Source organism: Hypanus sabinus, chromosome 21 (genome assembly GCF_030144855.1).
Source record: "Hypanus sabinus isolate sHypSab1 chromosome 21, sHypSab1.hap1, whole genome shotgun sequence".
In the NCBI taxonomy this organism is placed as follows: Eukaryota; Metazoa; Chordata; class Chondrichthyes; order Myliobatiformes; family Dasyatidae; genus Hypanus; species Hypanus sabinus.
Genome location: NC_082726.1, coordinates 16,955,289 through 16,975,911, shown reverse-complemented (window position 1 = coordinate 16,975,911; position 20,623 = coordinate 16,955,289). Strand labels below are relative to the sequence as shown.

At 43.0% G+C, this 20,623-nt stretch overlaps 1 protein-coding gene across 3 annotated transcripts in view; it reads left to right on the top strand.

The window, feature by feature from the left end:
* The window catches only part of LOC132378825 (zinc finger protein 609-like), a 224,821-nt gene extending 205,424 nt beyond the window's left edge, over positions 1-19,397 (top strand). For 2 of the 3 annotated variants that reach the window (XM_059946062.1, XM_059946060.1), the window contains 2 exons: positions 1,235-1,316; positions 14,165-19,397. In XM_059946062.1, the coding sequence (XP_059802045.1) occupies positions 1,235-1,316; positions 14,165-14,171 (89 nt within the window). In that variant the 3' untranslated portion in view covers positions 14,172-19,397. Of the gene's footprint in view, positions 1-1,234; positions 1,326-14,164 lie in introns of all 3 variants that reach the window. The other variant, XM_059946061.1, reaches the window with a different exon arrangement.
* The last annotated feature ends 1,226 nt before the right edge of the window (positions 19,398-20,623 follow it).

The following is a 20,623-nucleotide window of genomic DNA, read 5'->3' as shown; positions in this document are numbered from 1 at the left end:
TCTATGTAAAGAACTTAGCTCCGACATTCCCCCCTCCCCACATACTTTCCTCCAATCACCTTAAAGTTATGCCCCCTTGTCATAGTTTGCTGTTAATGCAACACTTTGGAATAATTTTGTTATTTTTGTACAATTCAAAACAAATGTGAACTGCTTTAAAATTTTATTGAAGAAAGTCAGTAGTTATGCATTTGCAAAAACTTATTTTCCCAGTCATTTCCACAGAGAAGACAAACCTAAGTAAATGCAGTATTATAATCCATAACAAAATAAAGGTAGAACCACTACCCAGTGTACACATTTCAGTGCCTGGCCACCTGGGCAGAATGTGTGGCTTGGGTAATGTTCGTTTCAGGATAGAAGTGAATTGATGGTGCATTTAGCGTACTGTGTTCTTAAAGCAGTGTACTGAGATATTGTCACTGGGTGAGTTGTGAGCCTAGAATTCGGAGGTGGCAACCTGTGGGACATGGCATGCAGTACCAATCCTCAATTCTTTAAACCACAGTGATAATAAAAAGATACATAATGATTATCTTTACTGCTAAACGAAGCAGCAGATGATTTTTACAACCTGAGAGCAGAGATGTTTTCATAGGAAATGTCTCACGCCAGTTTGGTGCCAGCTAGGGGGTTGCAAGATCACATTGACGTTGGATGATGCGTCTTGAAATCCTCGCAGACCTGGTGTACACATCAGTACTTGGATAGTAAATGGTTGGGCCAGTTGGTATTGTCTTTGCTTTGCTTATGGGTTTTTTTTCTTCTGTCATTTGTGAGGTAACTTATAGTAATCTTTTTATGCCTTGCTGCCACAAAGAAAAAACAAATTCCACAACATATGTAAGTGATAAACTGATTCTGGTTCTTATCCAGAGATAAGAGCGGTAAATACATTGTGCCTTCACTTATTTGATAATCTCTGCTCAATCCATGGGACACAAAAGAATTTTTAGATTATCGCCAATTTGGACACACACTCTCAAAAACATTTGCTACTGCGGCACTAGATCCTTTCTGACACTGGTCCTTGTGAAATCCTGTTCAACAGATCAAAAGGTTTTCGGAGAGAAATACACTGACCTAAATTTTTTGTTTTGTTGGACTTAGATTTTTCCTCTTACTAGCTGCTGGATGGTAGTTGGATGGTTAGTTACTGGAGTGCTTGGGTACAGGGAGGAAATGCTCATGTCAGCCATACATTGTTCTAATCCCGTGACTTTTCACTTTGCAGGCCTCTCCTCCCCAGCCATTGTTGCAAGCCAACAGGCTGCAGCACAAGCCTCAGTGTCCACACTGTTCCCACCAACCAGAAGGTGAGAATGGTAAGGGAAATATTGTATGTTTACTGAATGCATGTTGAAAAACACATGGTTCGTGAATAAGGTTGGCTACTGAAAAAAACGATAGCTGAGTGGAACTATGACATGGTGGTTATAGTCATATTTGAAACATACCTTATTAAAAAGGGTTGGGTCATTGGAACTTGAGTGCAACAGTGGCACAGTTAATAAAGCCACTGCCCCACAGTGCCAGAGACCCGGGTTTGGTATTGACCTCCAGTGCCTTCTGTGTTGAGTTTGCATGTTCTCCTTGTGACCATATGTGTTTCCTCCAGGTGCTTCAGTTTCCTTCTAGATCTCAACGATGTGCAGGTTAGTAGGTTAATTGAACATGTGAAATTGTCCTTTGTATGTAGGTGAGTGGAAAATCTGGGAGAAGTTGATGGGAATGTGGGAAGAATAAATGGGATTAATGGATGGTTTAGTATAAATTGGTGGTTGATGATCAGTATGGATTTGGTGGGCTGAATGGCCTATTTCACTGCTGTATGACTATGTGTCTTAAAGCACTTACAAATGGCAGGAAGGAAATATGAGAGAAGAGGTGGCACTGTTAACTTAAGGTAGCTTTTGTGATTCTGGACGGAGTTGATGTCCATGAGGAGACAGTGGTTAGTTGGAATTTAGGGAACTCTCCTGCCACTTGGTGTGTTCTAAAGACCACCAAGCAGGTTAAGGAGATGTTAATTTCAGTTCAGATTTGTTTCTCTGAGATGTACAAGAACTGGAAAGTGGTGAAATTGGGGAACTCCAGTTACCCCAATGTTTAATGGGATTATATTAAGATAGTTTAGTATTAAGGTAAAGAAAGGGAGGGATTTTTGCGAACAAGCAATTTCCTGCATAAGTGTATTAAACCCAATGAAGAAGCTTTGCTGTGTCTGGTTCTGGGCATCGGTAAGGCCAAGTGTCAAGGGGAGAGCTTTGGGGCAATGGTAAAAATTATATCATAACTGTAAGATGGGGAAAGCTAAGGAGCAGCCTGGAATAGAACTTCAGCATGAAGGATGGAATGAGAGCAAATTAGGTCTGAATAAAATGGAACCAGGCGAAGACTGGCAGGTCAAATTGTACCAGTAATTGAGGAGTTGTGGGTACAGGCTGAGTGAGAGGGATCAAGGGGCAAGACAAAGCCAGATTTCTGTACGTGACTGAGGATGAGAAGATGGAGACTATGACGAACTACGAAGAAAAATATGAAGCATTTTGGAGGAATAATTCAAGTGAGGCAGGGGCTGAATACAATGAACTGAGAGGTAAAAGCAAATATAAGAAAGGTAAACGTTTGTCCAACGTAGCTCCCTGGTTTTGATTTCTCAGAAGCAAATATTAGAATATGAGAAGAGAAAGGAGTCATTCAGTACTTTTGAGGGATATAAATAATAAGCTGATGGTAAGACGGGAGGTGGGGCCAAAAGCTGGTCTAGAGTATAATGGTTACTTGTTTTTTTTACCAAGAGAGAGGATGCTGCCAAAGTCTCAAGAAATGGAGGTGGTGCAGTGAAGCATTAGAAAACTGCACTTAAAACGAATGTGGCCCAATTTAGACTGATGGGAATGCTGCTGGAGCTTGCCAGAGGACTTGTTGTGACCCTTCAATTCTCCCTTGATGAAAGGAAGGTGCCAGAACTGTGACACTCATGGTTAAGAAGAACTGTAGGGACGTGCTCAGTAACTATAGTCCAACATGGTTTGTATTGAACATAGAACATTACATCAGAGGAACAGACCCTTCAGCCCATGATGTTATGCAAAACTACTTCAAATTAGTGATCAGATGCCCAACTAAACTAATCCCTTCTGCCTACACAATATCCAAAACCTTCCTTTTCCTGTCGAGAAATGTGGAGATGAGTATGTGGAGAAAGTTGAGTTAATAAAAGCAGGCCAGTGAAAGAAAGTTGTCCTTGAATTTTATTTGGAAGTTTGAGGTAAGGATGTTATTTATATGGACTTTCAGATGATGTATGACAAAGTCCCACACAAAAGGCTGAATAACAAAATCCATGGAAGATCGATGGAATTAAGGTAATCACAGTAAGAAAGAAAGAAGGTTGTAAATAGCAAAGGAGCAGATGGACCTTTTTCTGTGTTGTATGAATCTGAGTTGGCCACTCGGCCCCTCAATCCTAGCGTGCCATTCATTGTTACATTGGGTGACGGACAGAACACACAGTTATAGTAAACAGTTCCTTCCCCAGACAGATGGATGACAGTCGGTGAGTTTTCTCTGGGGCAGTGCTGGAATCACTGCTTTCTAATATACCTTAATGACACTATAAATTAATATTTCCAGATCTGCAAATGATACCAGATTCTGAACAGCAAGATAGTAAAAGGTTTAAGAAGGCAGAAATAGATTTTCAGAAGGGCAAGTAACCAACAGATGGATTTTAATAGATGTGAAGTGATGCATTTTAGCAGAGAGGAGGAGGTGAGGCAGTATTTACTGAGTGGCACAGTTCTATAGAGTGAGGAAGCTAACTATATCAGCATGAATCTGAAAGTAGCAAAATCTGCAAAGAGTAGGAGTAAGTGGGCTCAGGCGACTTAACTTAAGGTGTAAAATACAGAACCAGGCAGCTATTTTGGACATGTATTTTTAAAAGGTCCTAGTTGGTTCACTGAGAAGTGTGTCTAGTTTTGGTCACCATGCTAAAAAAGTGAAGGTCTAACAGAATGCAAAAGAATGGTTTCCAGCTGCATTAAACCAAAGAAGCTATTTATACTGGAGCAAAGGTTGGAGAATATTTGATAGAGAAATGTCATATTAATGCTTTTATGGATTGCAGCCGTATTTATATGTTGTGCCAATGAACCAAAGTGCAATGTCATCTAGAGACCTATACTCCTGGCAGGATTACTCGTACAGTAAGGCCAAAGAGAAGGCACCAGACAAGATAGCATTCCAACTCTTAGTAACTCCCAGATGAAGAAAACCCACTTCTCAGTGACTGCAACAGCAGAAGGGGGCTTCAAGACAGGGTGACTCTCCGGTAACCATGGTGTACCCCAGCTCTCAGAGCCGGATTAATCTTTCACTAAGGCTCATAGGGTTACTAATGTGCAGTGGTTTTGCTATGAGCCTCTTTCCAAGCTGTCCCCCACAACAACAGACAAATGATTGGGTGATCTTTGGCTGTATCCAGACACAAGTTCACATGCATGGCCTTCATAAAATGGTCAGCTTGCTGTAGGAAGTGAGATAGTATAAGCACTAGATCCTGAAGATGATGGAAATCCAGAGCAACACACACAAATGCTGGAGGAACTCAGTAGTTTAGACAGCATCTATGGAGTGAATAAACAGTTGACATTTCAGGCAAGGAGCTTTCTTCAGGACTGAAGGATATTGAATTGTCTAAGGTGTGGGAAACAAGTAAGGAAGTTATGGAACCTATGACAATTAAAGAGGTGGAGGTACTGGCGCTTTTAAGAAATTTAAAAGTGGATAAATCTCCGGGTCCTGACAGGATATTCCCCAGGACCTTGAGGGAAGTTTGTGTAGAAATAGCAGGAGCTCTGACGGAGATCTTTAATATGTCATTAGAAACGGGGATTGTGCCGGAGGATTGGCGTATTGCTCATGTGGTTCCATTGTTTAAAAAGGGTCCTAGAAGGAAGCCTAGCAATTATAGACCTGTCAGTTTGACATCAGTGGTGGGTAAATTAATGGAAAGTATTCTTAGAGATAGTATTTATAATTATCTGGATAGACGGGATCTGATTAGAAGTAGCCAGCATGGATTTGTGCGTGGAAGGTCATGTTTGACAAACCTTATTGAATTTTTTGAAGAAGTTACGAGGAATGTTGACGAGGGTAAGGCAGTGGATGTAGTCTATATGGGCTTCAGCAAAGCCTTTGACAAAGTTCCACATGGAAGGTTAGTTAAGAAGGTTCAGTCGTTAGGTATTAATGCTGGAGTAATAAAATGGATTCAACAGTGGCTAGATGGGAGATGCCAGAGAGTAGTGGTGGATAATTCTTTATCAGGATGGAGGCCGGTGACTAGCGGGGTGCCTCAGGGATCTGTTTTGGGCCCAATGTTGTTTGTAATATACATAAATGATCTGGATGATGGGGTGGTAAATTGGATTAGTAAGTATGCCGATGATACTAAGGTAGGAGGTGTTGTGGATAATGAGGTGGATTTTCAAAGCTTGCAGGGAGATTTATGCCGGTTAGAAGAATGGGCTGAACGTTGGCAGATGGAGTTTAATGCTGAGAAGTGTGAGGTTCTACATTTTGGCAGGAATAATCCAAATAGAACATACAGAGTAAATGGTAGGGCATTGAGGAATGCAGAGGAACAGAGAGATCTAGGAATAAGTGTCCATAGTTCCCTGAAAGTGGAGTCTCATGTAGATAGGGTGGTGAAGAGGGCTTTTGGAACGCTGGCCTTTATAAATCAAAGCATTGAGTACAGAAGTTGGGATGTAATGCTAAAGTTGTACAAGGCATTGGTAAGGCCAAATTTGGAATATTGTGTGCAGTTCTGGTCATCGAATTATAGGAAAGATATCAATAAATTAGAGAGAGTGCAGAGACGATTTACTAGGATGTTACCTGGGTTTCAGCAATTAAGTTACAGAGAAAGATTGAACAAGTTAGGTCTCTATTCATTGGAGCGTAGAAGGTTGAGGGGGGATTTGATCGAGGTATTTAAAATTTTGAGAGGGATAGATAGAGTTGACGTGAACAGGCTGTTTCCATTGAGAGTAGGGGAGATTCAAACTAGAGGACATGATTTGAGAGTTAGGGGGCAGAAGTTTAAGGGAAACACGAGGGGGTATTTCTTTATTCAAAGAGTGATAGCTGTGTGGAATGAGCTTCCTGTAGAAGTAGTAGAGGCCGGTTCAGTTGTGTCATTTAAGGTAAAATTGGATAGGTATATGGACAGAAAAGGAGTGGAGGGTTATGGGCTGAGTGCGGATAGGTGGGACTAGGTGAGATTAAGGGTTTGGCACAGACTAGGAGGGCCAAGATGGCCTGTTTCCGTGCTGTGATTGTTGTATGGTTATATGGACTGAAAAGGAAGGGGGAAAGCGTCAGAATAAAAAGGTGGGGAGAAGGAAAGGAGGACCAGCTAGAAAGTGATAGGTGAAGTCAAGTGGGTGAGAAAGGTAAAGGTCTGGAGAGGAGCGAGTCTGAAAGGAGAGGAGAGTGGATCGTAGGAGAAAGGGAAGGAGTTGTTGAAGTGATAGGTGAGGAGAAAAGTTAAGAGGCCCAAGTGGGGAATAGAAGAGGAGAGAAGGGAGAGGGACAAAAAATACTGGAAGGAGAAATTAATGTTCATCCCATCAGGTTGGAGGCTACCTTGATGAAATACAAAGTGTTACTCCTCCACCCTGAGAGTGGCCTCATCATGGCAAAAGACTGACATGTTGGAACTAAAATGGTTGGGCAAGGGGAAATTCTGCTTTTGGCGGGTGGAGTGAGATGCTTAACAAAGCATTCCCCCAATTTACATTAGGTCTCACCAGTGTAGAGGAAGTCACATTGGGAGCACTGGATACAATAGACAACCTGAACAGATTTGCAGGAAAAGTGTTGCCTCACTTGGAAGGAGTGTTTGGGGCCCTGGTAGGAGGTGAATGGACAGGTGTGGCATTTCTATCACTTGTAGGGATATGTGCGGAGAGGGACTAATGAACAAGGGAATCATAGAAGGGAGCGATTCCTGTGGAAAGCGACAGGCATGGAGTATGGTGGCTGCAGGTGTGTATATGGTAATCCTTCTGAGGATGTCCTCCACTCTGGGGAAATGATGAGGGGAAGTGTCCCACTCATCCTTGGCTGGTTACCTGTCTGGGACAGCCACGTCACACCCATACAACAGCCTGAAGCAAAACATCACCTTCACAAGCTGGAACATTGAACTCTTGTTAAAAATCTAAGCAGATTGGATTTTGGTGACCTGTTAGGTATGCTTGTGACAACTGGGCAGAGGATATACCAACTAGGGAAGAAAATCTTCACATGAGGAGCGTGCTCACAGCATTGGTTTTGCCATCAAGGACACTTTCTGCAGCAAAAGTTGGGATTCTCAACTGAGTCAATAAACGTTTCTGACTCTTACATTCAAGCCATCGAAGCAACAGCCCGCAATGGTACCGGTACATTTGGTGCAACTCTTGATTCAGTGCGAAACAAAAAGAATGGCTGTGTGCCAGTCTCAATGAAGTTTTCATTCCTGTCCCTGAAGAAAGCAAACCTCATTCTTCTTGGATGCTGCAATGCAAGAATCAGCAAGGACACAGAGCTTTTGATCAGCGCTGTTGGCAATGTGACAAAGCCACAGACAAGTTGTGTACAGGCTGTTTCAAACCACCAGCACCTGCCGGTCTATGTCATCCTGAGGACCTGGGATAGTTACGGAGAGATGCAGCCCAGAAACAGACCATTAGGCCCATTGAGTCCACACTGACCATCAACCTCCCAACATTTTAACACTCATCTACACATCTGAAAGAGCCTTACCTCACAAGAGATCTGAGCTGGTGATTGCTGCACTAGTTATTGCTTCTGACAGTCCATCAAGCTCTTCTGGATGGCACCTATGCAAAGCAAAAAAATACGGGTTGAGCACCCCTTATCTGAAATGCTTGGGACCGGAAGTATTTTGAATTTCAAATTTTGGAATATCTGTATCTATATAATGAGATACCCAAGTCCTAACCCAGGTGACTGTTTGGCACTGACATCATTCCTGATTCTGATTTTATGTGCTACCAGTAAAGTCTTTGTCTTAAATTTGTTCATCATGTGTACTGAGGCAGTTGTTCAGTGTATTTGATTTTCATCAGCAACGTTTTTGTCAAACTCATCAGTGAATTTCTCTGCTTCCTGATCAGCAGATGCTTTATCATCACAATCTTTTAAAAAATTAATGTTGTGTCTTTTATTAAATTTCTGCAACCAGCCTGCTAAATATTCACAATCACCTATTTTCAGTTTTTCATGATAGATCTTTACTTATTAAGCAGCATATGTTCACTGACACTGCCCAATCCACTCTTTCAATACAAAATCGAGACATTCATTTTACCTTTTTTTTTGAAATATTTTTCTGTTTTTCATTAACTGCTGCTCATTACATATTTGAGGTCACTCCTCAGAATTGTCTGTGGTGCACCAAGACCTGTTTATCGCCTGGGAACCTTCAGTGGAACCTTGTGGAATTTTCCATTTGTGATGTCATGTCAGTGGTCAAAAAAATTTCTGATTTCAGAGGTTTTTGGATTTTGAACTTCAGATAAGGAATGCTCAGCCTGTATAACACCCTGTGCTGCAGGTTCCTGGGAAATGCAAAGAACCAACAATGTGCAGCCAAAGAAAACATTCTCTCCAGCTGATTGATATCAAAGATGTAACACTCAGGACCAGGGCCAGGCCCTGAGAACCACCATTAGTCTTCATTCCCAAATGTCAAGGTTGAGCAGACTGAAATGTAAAGCAATTTAAAAACAAAAGGAAAGTTGCTGTGATCAAGAAGACAATCATAAATATACCAAGCTCACCAAGTAGGGGCACAAACGTAAAAGGAGATTTGAATAATCACTAACGTCGGAGGAGTCAAAAGATGAGGGGAATCCAACAACTCGTGAACAATTAATGAATGCAGATACTCTTCAGGGTTACCAAGGCCATGTATTTGCCATGCCTTATAGACAAGCCCCTGGTAACCCAGGATGGTGCAAGACTCTTCAAGGACAGGTCAGTCAAAGCCCAATGAAAGAACACTTATAATAACTCCTGGATAGTCTGCCACTGTAATGGACAGCTTGAACTATCCCACAACACCCAACAAAAATACTCTATCCACACATTCCCCCACTACACGCTCCTAACTTAGCCTACCATATATGCGGCAGGTCGGGCAGCATTGAGGGAGGGAAATGAACTGGTAGCCTTTCGGGCTGAGACTCTTCATGGGTTGGATTTGCTGTTCCATCAGAGAGCTTAAATAAATGACAAAGCTGTGCTCTGGAGTTCTGGCAGAGATCCTTGACCCAGGAAGAGACTCTGACCAACAGGCTCCATTGCCTCAGTTATAATCTGGAACCAAAAGAAATTCCTACTGATGGAGAAATACTGGAGTGTTAGTGTTTTGAATAGGGAAATCAGTGGGAGCCACTATGGCTTCTCCCTCCCCCGCTGCTGGGAAATCCCTTGTCTGAATTCTTCTGAACACAAACCATCCCCTTTCTGAAGAAATCCTATCTCCGTCACTGTGGGTTCAAGCCAGTGAGGGAAATTACCCCTGCCAGGCATATGCTTGGGTGATGTTTGGGGCTTCCACTGATCACTTATGACCTGTGTCCATTACCACAAAGCTTACTTTCATCCACCAGAAGTTTGTTCACGTTACACAGCTTCTGACTAATCACATCATTCCACGGCACAAGGAGGTGAGCAAGATATCACCACAACCTTGCTTTTCCACTTCTCCCCATACCACGTCAGACACCATCTCCTATATTGAGCACAGAAGTTATCAGTCAGGCAGGTCCGTGAGTTCCTGCCAAAAGTAAATGGACATCATTCATTCACTTTAAGTGAGCTGACATCCATTTTGGAACATAGGGATATATCAAACGTTCACCGGCCTCTTGCTTCAGTTGTTGTTGTTCCTCTTCCTGCCTTGTGGCACACCACTGTTTCCATAGTGTTTGGCCATTTTGTTTTTTTTTACGAGGCCAACTTGCTCGCCCAGGACAGATGGAAAGTATGCAAGGAGTCGGTCAGTTTCGAACTGGGGACTATTCACCTTGAAATCCAGTGCTGATGCCACTACGCCACCGGCTGGCTATTGCCTTCAGTGCCGAGAGGTTCTATGTCAGCCGGTCCCTGGCACCCCTCACCTCGCTTCACCATGTATCACCCTGTCCCTGACGTCGCTCATCTCACCATGTGTCACACAGAATCTGAATCTACATGTCATGGTTGATACTCAAACACTAGAAAACATAGAACAATTTATATCCTGGGTGGGTTCCCCACCCCCAGTAGCCAATATTGTCCCAGCTGAGATCCAATGTGTTTTCAGCATTGTGTCTGTGGTTCACCCTCACCATGTGCAGTGGATACAGTTAGCAAGAGAAGCAGCGTCCATGGGGAGAGAGTTTAAGGCCACATTTTATATGTAAAGTGCTGTGGGCAAAAGAACCTTTCTCTACAGCTAGGATACTTCATATCAAAATCATTGAAAGATTTTGGAACAGGATCCTTAGTTATGCATTTGGATCCTCACATTCAAATAAGAATTACTGTCACTGCTGAGCCCATGGTTATTAAGTGCCTCCCCCAACAAGTTCTCCTTTCTACATTCATTCAAGGCCAAAGACCCAGAAGGTTGAGAGGAAAGTGATATCGAAACCATCAAAATAACTCTGAAGAAGGTGGACTATACAATTAAAGTGGGAAGTCCAAGAATGAAATCACTCTGGGGCCAACACTTGTCTGAGAGAGTGTCTTCAAAGAGCTAGGTAGACCAACCAGGTAGAATGAGAAACCAAATGGAAGAAGAACAACAGTGGAACTGACCAAAGCTCATAGGCTGCCACAGGGCACACAAGCATCCCCTTTCTCTTTAATATGGAAGAGAACCTTGTCCCTTTCTTGAGTGTTTTTCTGGCTGACAAGATGTGTTTATACAGGACAGGTAAAGGGAAGCTGCTCCCTTTATGGTACCAGCCACACAGACCAAAAATGAAGAGCAAAAGGCTCAGAATGGAGAAGAGAAAAGTATTCCCATTTTCGTTGGCCGGTGAGGGCAGAGTTGGCTAGTTTTTTTTTCCAAAAGGAAGTTGCATTATTACCTGAGGGAGGAGAGCTAATGGAGCTATAATGGGTTGAGCAGAGAAATGGGAATGACTCCTGTCATACAAAGGGTCAGTGAGGATGCAATAGGCTAAATGCCTCCCTTCTAAGCTATAACAGCTCTACAATCACTTTATCGTGAAGTCTTTTTGAATTTACTTCACCACCAGGAGTAACAGAGAGCTGGAAAATGAGAACCAATTTAAATTCCTATGTGTCTGTTTTATTTTAAACTTTCTCACAAAAGGAGATGTCATTTCACATGAAGTGTGAGGATGTGAAGAGAGTGGTTGGTGTAGTTACACCTACCCTTGAGACAGCATTATAGTAAAGGAAAGGGATGTGAATTTGTGTGGTCACAAACTGTAAAGTGCTGAGGGATGAATGAGGGACTATTTCTGCTGTGTGGTTGATGTTGCAATGAACGTAGTGCACAGATCAAAATCCCTGAAAGAACAAGAATGGCCTGATGGTCCCTTTGTATTACAGAGGGTCGAAGTGCTAGTGTTGACCATGACATCACTGAGAGCATTCTGATTGAACAGCACCATGGAGTCACTTACAGCTCAACTTTGTGATTGCCTATCCTAGTTTCTCCAGGACTATTGTACATTGTCCTTGTTCCTTACAATGCAGGAGGAAGCTCTTCAGTCTGTCAAGTCCTTGCCTGCTTGCAGAACCACTCTCCCACCAATTTTCCATATTCTAAGAAGAACCCACACTGGGGGACAATTTAGAACAGTCCATTATCTACTAACTTGCTTGTCTTTGAGTTGTGGGAAGAGAGCCCAGCACTGTGATGTCACCAAAAGTGGCACCACAATAAATAGAGTGATGAAGAAGCACTCTAAACTTCATCAGTGAGGACACCAAGTGTTGGAGTTGGGATGTTATGTTGCAATTTTACAAGTTGTTGTTGAGGCCACACTTGATGTAATGTGATAGGAAAAACATACTTTAAACTGGAAAGGGTGCAGAGAAGATTTACAAGGGTATTGCCGGGACTCAAGGGGCCAAGTTATAAAGAGAGATTGGGCAGGCTAGGAATTTATTCCTTAGAGGGTAGGAAATTGAGAGGTAATTTTATATAGATGTCTGAAATCATGAAGAGCATGGTTAAGGTAGATAGGTGGAATAAAGTGGATAGATTTTTCCCAGAGAAAGGGATCTAAAAACACTGTACAACGAACTTCTTGAAAAGTGTTCCTTCCAACGAAACTTTTTTGTTTATGATAGACCACTTGAAGCTGAATACATATAATTTCAGACTACTACTATTCACATTGGTGTTTGGAGAAACACAAAATTAACTTTTAATGAATATAATGAATTTAATTACATAATGGTACTGACACTTTATAATAGCTCAACTAAGCTAAAACGTTTTGTTGACGATTTTTGTTTCTACTCGGTGTCTGAGGCTTCCCACTTAAGTGTCCAACAATAATCAGCCAGCATTGATGGATTCCAGTTGCCCTGATACCATTTCTCCATGACTGTAATGTCCTGGTGAAACCTTTCACCATTCTCGTCACTGATAGCGCCAAGATTTACAGGGAAGAAGTCTAAATGGGAATGCAGAAAATGAATCACTTGTGACATATTGCATCATGAAGCATGTTGTCAACCAGCTGCATGTGTTCTGGTGTTCCGTAGGTGCCAAGAAAATTTTCAATATCTTTGAATGTATTCTCTGATTTTCTCTGGTCCCACTATAAGTTCTTCGAATTGCCTGCCATTGATAATCTATTTGATTTGTAGACCAACAAAAATGCCTTTCTTAATCTTGGGATTAGTTATTCTGAGAAACGTCTGTCTCAAATATCAAAATCTTTCATGGAAATTTATAGCCTTTCTAAAACCCATCCTACCATGCAGCATCGACCCCTACCTAAGCCTGCCCAGGCATACCTAGACAAGATAGAAAACTTCTCAGCTTACATTGCGGCAACATTTTAATTGAATTATGAACTGAAATAACAAATACAGGTTATTTTTAAAAATAATACATGATAGGGAAATTTTGTGGTGATTTTCATGAACAGCAGCTCAAAATGCATAAGATACACCCAAAACTATATAGGAAGCAAAATCATTGTGGTCCAGTAAAATTAGAGGAGTTAAGTTTGAGAGGGGATGGTTTTAAAAGGGACTCTTTTATTCATGTAGAGGTATGTATATATGGAACAAGCTGCTGGAGGAAGTGATTGAGGTAGGTTTTGGATTCTGATAGTTTAATCTAAGGTTCTTTCAGAAGTCACTGTCACTGTTGATACCCTGAACCAAGTGAGCACGTTGTTTCTCAGAAGTAAGGAAAGAGGCAGAAAATTTGTTGCACGTCGTTTTATCAAGCGCTATGGAACAAAGGAAACAGTAGCAGAAAGCTTGAAGACAAAACCTGGATGTTCAGAAGATTAAGATGGTGCTGCTTTGTGTTTAGCTATTTTAAACCACTGAGATAAAGAAAAAAAATATTTAGATTTACAGATAAGAATTAACCAAGTAGAATCTTATTATTTAAATACTGTAGTACCAAGTTAAGCAATGGGAAAGCAATCGTTCAAGTAATGCAGAACGAAGATGCTTCTAGAACTTTCCAGAATTATACTTTGTATAACCACTAAAAGCATACTAAACTATTATATGAATATAAGAACTACATGGATAGGAGGTAGAAACAGAGAAAATGAGGGCCAAATGTGGGCCAGTGGGACTAGCTCAAGTAGACACCATGCTTAGCATGGACAAATTGGGCTGAAGGGCCTGTAACCATACTGTATTACTCTGATTCTGACCCTTGGAGTAAGTCCGTGCAATTGCAGGAAGAATGTGCAAACTCCACCGGAGGTCATGATCAAACCTGTGTCACTGGCACTGTGAGGCAGCATTGCCACCCATTGTAAGAGGCATTGTAGATGGATGCACTGCAAGGGGATATTTCTTCAAACTGGAACCCACAGAGTTGCTGGCTTCTTACACGGTCCATTTTCTCTTACAGGGTATAAGAGATCGATCTCTTTGTTCAAAGTCATGTGACTGGATCACGTGAGGATGCTCAGCATTTTTTTTAGACATCAGTTCAATGGTGTTCCTGGTTCCTGCCATGAAGTCAGGCAGACTATTGTAATGTTTCTCCTGCAGACTCGGATGTTTGTATTGGAGACCTGATGCCTATTATGTATGTGTCTCGGAGGCAATGAGCAGAAACAGCCTGCCTTTCTCAGTGTAAATATCTTGTAGAATATGTCCCACCCCTAAATGAAAGAAGTTTCCAATATTGACTGTACATTACTATTGTTAAGTTCACCGCATTATAAGGATGGAAGGGCACTGTAAAACTGGTCCCTACTTGATAATTCCCTCTTGCATGCTGTCCAGTGGCCCAGCCTGAAATGGACGTGGCTAACTTATGTGACTGTCATTGTTGATACCCTGAACCAAGTGAGCAAATTGTTTTTAAGTGAATGGAGGGAGTCATTGGGCAACATTGGTGCTTTTAATCTGCCTTCTCACCCCCTAGTACACGTTCTGTCTGGGAGCCACCAGTGTGTCAAATAAAAGTTTACACTATAACTCACATTAGCTGCTGGCTCACTCCAAGTGGGGGCATAGACTTTTCATGTTAGTTTGACATCGCAATAGGTTTAACACTTCCTGAGCAGACTTTGGACCTATTGCATAATGCTACTGTCTGCCCAGAAGCTGACTTAAATATATAGAGAGTGCAGACAAAGCTGGCTTCTCAGAATGAAGGGTGATAGTGCTAGGGAGTATACCTTCCTTCAGGTACCTGGTGTTAGCACTAGGTCCAATGGAGCAGAGTGGTTCCTACTCGATCAGAAGGATCCATTGTTCGCAGCAGCATTCCATGCACTTTTTCCTTTCCAGCTTGTCTAGGATTATGGTCAGCTGCAGCTCCAAACTTGAGCCAGACCCTCATTCAGCTGAAGGGAAGTTTTGGGTCATCATTGTGGGCCAGGTGCATCCAAATCCCTGAGGTGAATGGCCAGTGAACACAATACACCAGCCAGTTCTACTCGAAATGTTCATTCGCCATAAAGGTGAGGAGGATGTACCTCTACCCAACTGCGAATGATCTATTCATCAAACATGGGGGTGGGGCTGGGGAGTTGTTGGATCCAGACTGTGCACAGTGCTGAAAGGAGAAAAAATGGATCCAATTATACCCCTTCCTCTCTCTACACCCTCCCCCGTGCACCCACTTCCTGTGTGCACACACACTCTGAACACAGATCACTCTGTCTCAGACTCCAGGCACCATGGGTGTTCCTAGCACTGAGGATCTAAAAGCCTGGCTCCTGAAGGCACTTAAGGGTATACTTTCTTCCTTTGGAAACTTCTTATTAAGTTAGTGCAATAGCACCCAGATCTTTCCTCAGTCAGTGATAGGTGTATCCTAGTTGTCAGGAACCATTCACTCCCTTGTAAACATATTGCATATGAAGGACATGCTTACTGAACACAGAGAGGCAGAATCAGTGTCCCGTGTCCTTGAGAAATGTAAATAGGATATTTTATAAATCGAGCACAGGACCAGAAAATGACGTCAAGACTGTTCTTCTGCACTTAGGATTAAAATCAACAGCTCCAACTTGAGCCAGATTCCCTAATGACCAGGTGGGAGATTTCTGGTCATCGATTTGGGCTGAGTTGGATTCACATCCTAGAGGTGAATGGCCAGTGAAACATACCTGTAAACTACTTTGCTTCCCATTCCCATTTCCTACCAAACTTGCCCACTCTGCAAAGCTGGCAACACCCCGTTGATGCTGGAAGCGGAAAGTTTGAAGCTGGTGATAAGGTTTTAGCCTTTATCTCACTCCCTTTGTGTACTGTCCCTTGACAGTTATAAATCCTGACAGATATTGGATCTGATTGAACTGGCAGACTCATGACGTCCTCCCCTCTCTGGTGAGAATATGAATCGATTCTAACCTTTGTGGATGGCCAGCAGCCCTGTTAGTAAAGTGGTCCAACCCAGACTGTTCTTCTCTGTAACATATTGATGAATTCTGTCTCCAAGTGTCATCTTTTTGGAAAGTGAATTGACCTGTTTTCTCAGGGAAAGGGAGGAACACCTGAGGTCAGCTCATTATAACTGCAGGATTTTCTCCACTTCAGTTGTCTTTTACCCAGTTTGGGGATGCTGGACATTCGTGCCTGAATGGGCTTCTTTCCAAATTCTCCAGCGTACAGTTACTGTGAAACAACCAGGGTAAATCAGTTTTCCTTCCGCACTATTTCAAGAGCAACACTGATAGACAGGTGCATTTGAATCTTTGAGCTTTGAACCACCATGTGCACCTGTCCAAGCAGCAGCCTTGCGTCAGTGTTGCCTACACACCTGCTGCAGTTTGCACTTCATAGCTTCGCGGGCCATTTGGAGGGGACTGACCTTCGGCCATAGACTCCTAACAAAAAGTTTGCGGTGGAGGTAGGCTCTGTTGAAATGCTGCCCAGTATTTAAGGTTTTCCCAGAATGTTGTCTCTGAGATTGGCCTCAGATGTGCCCAGCCCAGTTCAGGCATGGCTGTGCAAATGAGTTGGGGAATATTCAAAGTTGCCTGGGCTGTGTTACACAGCATATAAAAAGGACATGACAACTCAGTTTGTGTCATCACTTGGTAACAGAGAGTTAAATGTTCCACAAAGGTTAACAAACTGCATTTGTGTTTTGAAAAAAACTTTTTTTTACCCATTATTGAATGGGTTCTCTCTCGGTGGTTCCACTCACTATGACCCTCTCCTCAGCCTTGGCTTTCCTACCACCTTTATTTACTGACTCTTTGAAGCACCCGCCCAGCTCTCTCTCAAGACCTCTCCCCCTTTCCTCCAACAGTACATGTTCCCCCTCTCTTCCTACTGAACCTCTTTACTATTGCAAGGTGCTGTTTGCTGTAAATACTGTACAGAGAAACTACTGTAAAATGTTTAGTTTTTTTTAAATGAAAGATGTCTGAGATTCTAGTTTCTAGAGTTTTTTTTTGTTTGTGGGTGAATTTGTTTCCAAAATCCTAATGATGTGATACTTAATTTTCTTGAACACTGCTGTTAGGTACTGGTGAATCCAACAGTGTACCTGGGGTCCCCTTGGAATGACTAGTTTCAGTGCTATAGTGGGATTAAAGACCTGATCATTCAAGAGTGCCTGATTGTGACCTTGTCACACCTCTTGTACAAAACACTCGTGTGTGTGTGTGTGTGTGTGTGTGTGTGTGTGTGTGTGTGTGCGCGTGTGTGCACCTGCCTCCCCCTCACTCCCCCTTCCCCACTCCCTCCTCTCCCCTCCCCTTCTCCCTACCTCTCTCCCTCCCTCAGTTAAATTCCCTATCATTCCAAGGAGAACAGCCTGTTGTATCTATTGACTTACTTCCTGGGTTATTTCTGGAAATCATAGCACCAGAACTTGGCTCCATATCCCACCCCTTTGGGCAATCACTGTGCTCTCTCTCACAGCTGAACAAATCAGCAGTCAAGCCCTGAACTATGGTTAAATCTCTCCACTGACTTGTTAACTAATAAACAGTGGGAGAAACTGAGAGTGCCACTTCAGTTGGTCCCTCCTGATCATTGATGTCTGCACTTTAAATCTATTTACCCCCTCAATCAGTGACTTCTCCATCTTAAGTTTGTCCCCAACTTTAATCAGTGACCTCTCCACTTATATCTGCTCCCTCTCTAAGCAGTGGCCTCTTTGTCTTAAACCCGTCTCTATTAACCTCTTGATTTGTAACTTCACCTTAAATCCATTTCTCCTCCCCCATTCTCTTCGCCCCCCCAATCGGGGACCTCACCTAAATGGTCTTCTGATTCATGATCTCTTCACCTTAAATCTATCCTGTCCTTCAGATCAGTGATCTCTCCACCTTAAATCTCTCCTCCCAATCAGTGACCTCTCCACCTTAAACCTGTACCCCCACCCACCCCAGATCAGTGACCTCTCCACCTTAAACCTGTACCCCCACCCACCCCAGATCAGTGACCTCTCCACTTTAAACCTGTACCCCCACCCACCCCAGATCAGTGACCTCTCCACCTTAACTCTGCCTCACCCTTGTAGTGGACCTTGGCTGTTTGGTGCTGTTGCTTTCCCAGGGCAGTGGACTGTTGTTCATATACTAGGGGCGGGTAGACGTGGGCTGGGTGTGTGGTACCCCTCAGACTTGGAGCTTTGTATTACAGGATGAATGCAGAGGGTGTGATAGGTACAAGACCGCCAATTACCCAGCACCTTCATGCACTCTGAGAGTTGGGTCGCTTGGATGGAGCACACGTTTCACTTTCCAGCAGGCCTGCCTGTCCCTAGGGTTCACAGGGCAGACCGTTGGACCCCTCTGGTCCACCACACAATGGCACAAATCTCCCATCCAGCTTTTAGTAATATTTTCAATAGAAAAGAGATACCTGACAGGCAGCTGAATTCAGACTCTCTGAATGATCTGAGCTTTAAAGAAATTTTACTGAAAGCCCTTCAGCGTTCCCTGCCACAAAGCAACACAGACTGGGACCCCAAAAATGGCCAGCGGCTGACAGCTGAGTCTCACTGTATGCCTTTTAAATGTGTATTGGGCCATTTGCTCTCTGCCCAGTGTGCATAGGAACTGAGTCTGTTGGCAGTTACCAAGCCTGACCTGTTGGTGACCCGATGGCTTTAATGAGCAGACTGATTGCCCAGCCAATTGTGGACCAGGTCCATCGATAATGTTGTGACTCCATCGCTCATTCTGCCAATCAGTCAGTTCCTTCAGATACCGGAACATTCTCCACCTCGGCTGTTTCTCGCCTGGGGTCTGGGTCCTAGCAGAGAGGCAGCACCTGCTCCTGCTAGTGTCTCTTGCCTCGGTACTTGCTCTGTCCCCATCCTGCACAGGTCACTCAGTCACCGCAGATGGGAAGGCTGGCTGTTCGTACTCTCTCACTTGTCCCGAAGAGATGTATAGTTTCCAGAGCCCATTCCCTTTCCACCCCCCCCGTGAATGTAGCTGTGCGTCAGTCTGACGGAGCTCACGGTACTTGAAGTGTAGACGTTTACAACATATTATTTTTGTTGCTGCGTTGGATTGGTTTCTTGATAAGTGAAATGGAAGCTCTTACTGGTGTATCTCATGTAAAGTGTATATTAAGGAGTTCTTTTTTTATACAGTACTGTACCTTGCCTTGTGCATTTAGGCAAAAAAAAAGTAATAAATCTTTTTATGAGACAATCACAACCCTTGTTTGGTCTCTTTCCTCTAAGGATCAGTGGATACTTACAAAGTTTGAGTGACATTGGGCCTGCCTCTCACTGCCCAAAGAAGGTTATGGGGAACATCTGTTAAACTCTGGCTGATGGTAGTTTCACCCCTTCTGGCTCTGCTGCATTAAATCAGTCATACAGTAAGGTTCAAACGTTCAGCACCAGAAAGGTAATCAAAGTTCTCTCACCAAAGAAACCTGCGGAAAGTACAATGGTAGGAATTATAGAGGTGCCTCAACAAGAAACAGGTAATTGCAACAGATTACTGAAATCCCATTATTGTTAACACATCCATAGGCAAGGTGGTGAAGAAGGCAACAGGCTGGCTGGCCTTCATCAGTCAGGGCACTGAGAATAGGAGTCGGGATGTTATGTTACAGTTGTACGTAGATGAGGCTGCAGTTGGTCACCCTGTCAAGGAAAGACATTATTCAAACTAGGAAGAGTGTAAAGATTTACAGGGATGTTGCCAAGTCTCAAGGGACTTGGATAAGCTAGGACTTTATTCCTTGGACTGTAGGAGACTGAGGAGTAATCTTACTAAGTGCATAAAATGATGAGGGAATAGATGAGGCGGATGCACAACTTTATTTTCCCCTAGAGAAAGAAAATGAAAAAAATTCTAGGGAACATAGATTTAAGATGAGAAGGACAGATTTAAAAGGAGCCTAAGGGGTAACTTCACATAGAGAGTGGTGGGTATGTGGAACAACATGCCAGAAGAGATGATAGAGGTGGTATAATGACAGTGTTTAGAATATACTTGGACGGGTAAGTAAATTGGAAATCTTGACACTAAAAAGGGGTTCCCAGCCTGGGGTTTACAGAGCCCCTTGCTTAATGGTATTGGTCCATGACAGAAAAGGTTGGGAATCCCTGGGAGAGGGATATGGGGCAAATGTGGGTAAATGGAACTAATTTAGATGAGCATTGTGGTCAGTATGAACCATTTAGGCTGAAGAGCCTATTCCCATGCTGTGTAACTTCATGACTCCATCCCATTGTGGGCAATCTCTCATCCAGTAGTTAATCATTTGAAGTAAATTAGGAGGTTGGGATTAGTACAGAGAGGTTAGCATGGTTGTGGTTGGCCAAATGGCCTATTTCCATGCTGATCTGTGACTCTGAATTTCTTAAGAACAATCATTGCTACCATTGGAAGAGCTTTGCAAAATTTATTTGAAGGAATTGGGAAAATCA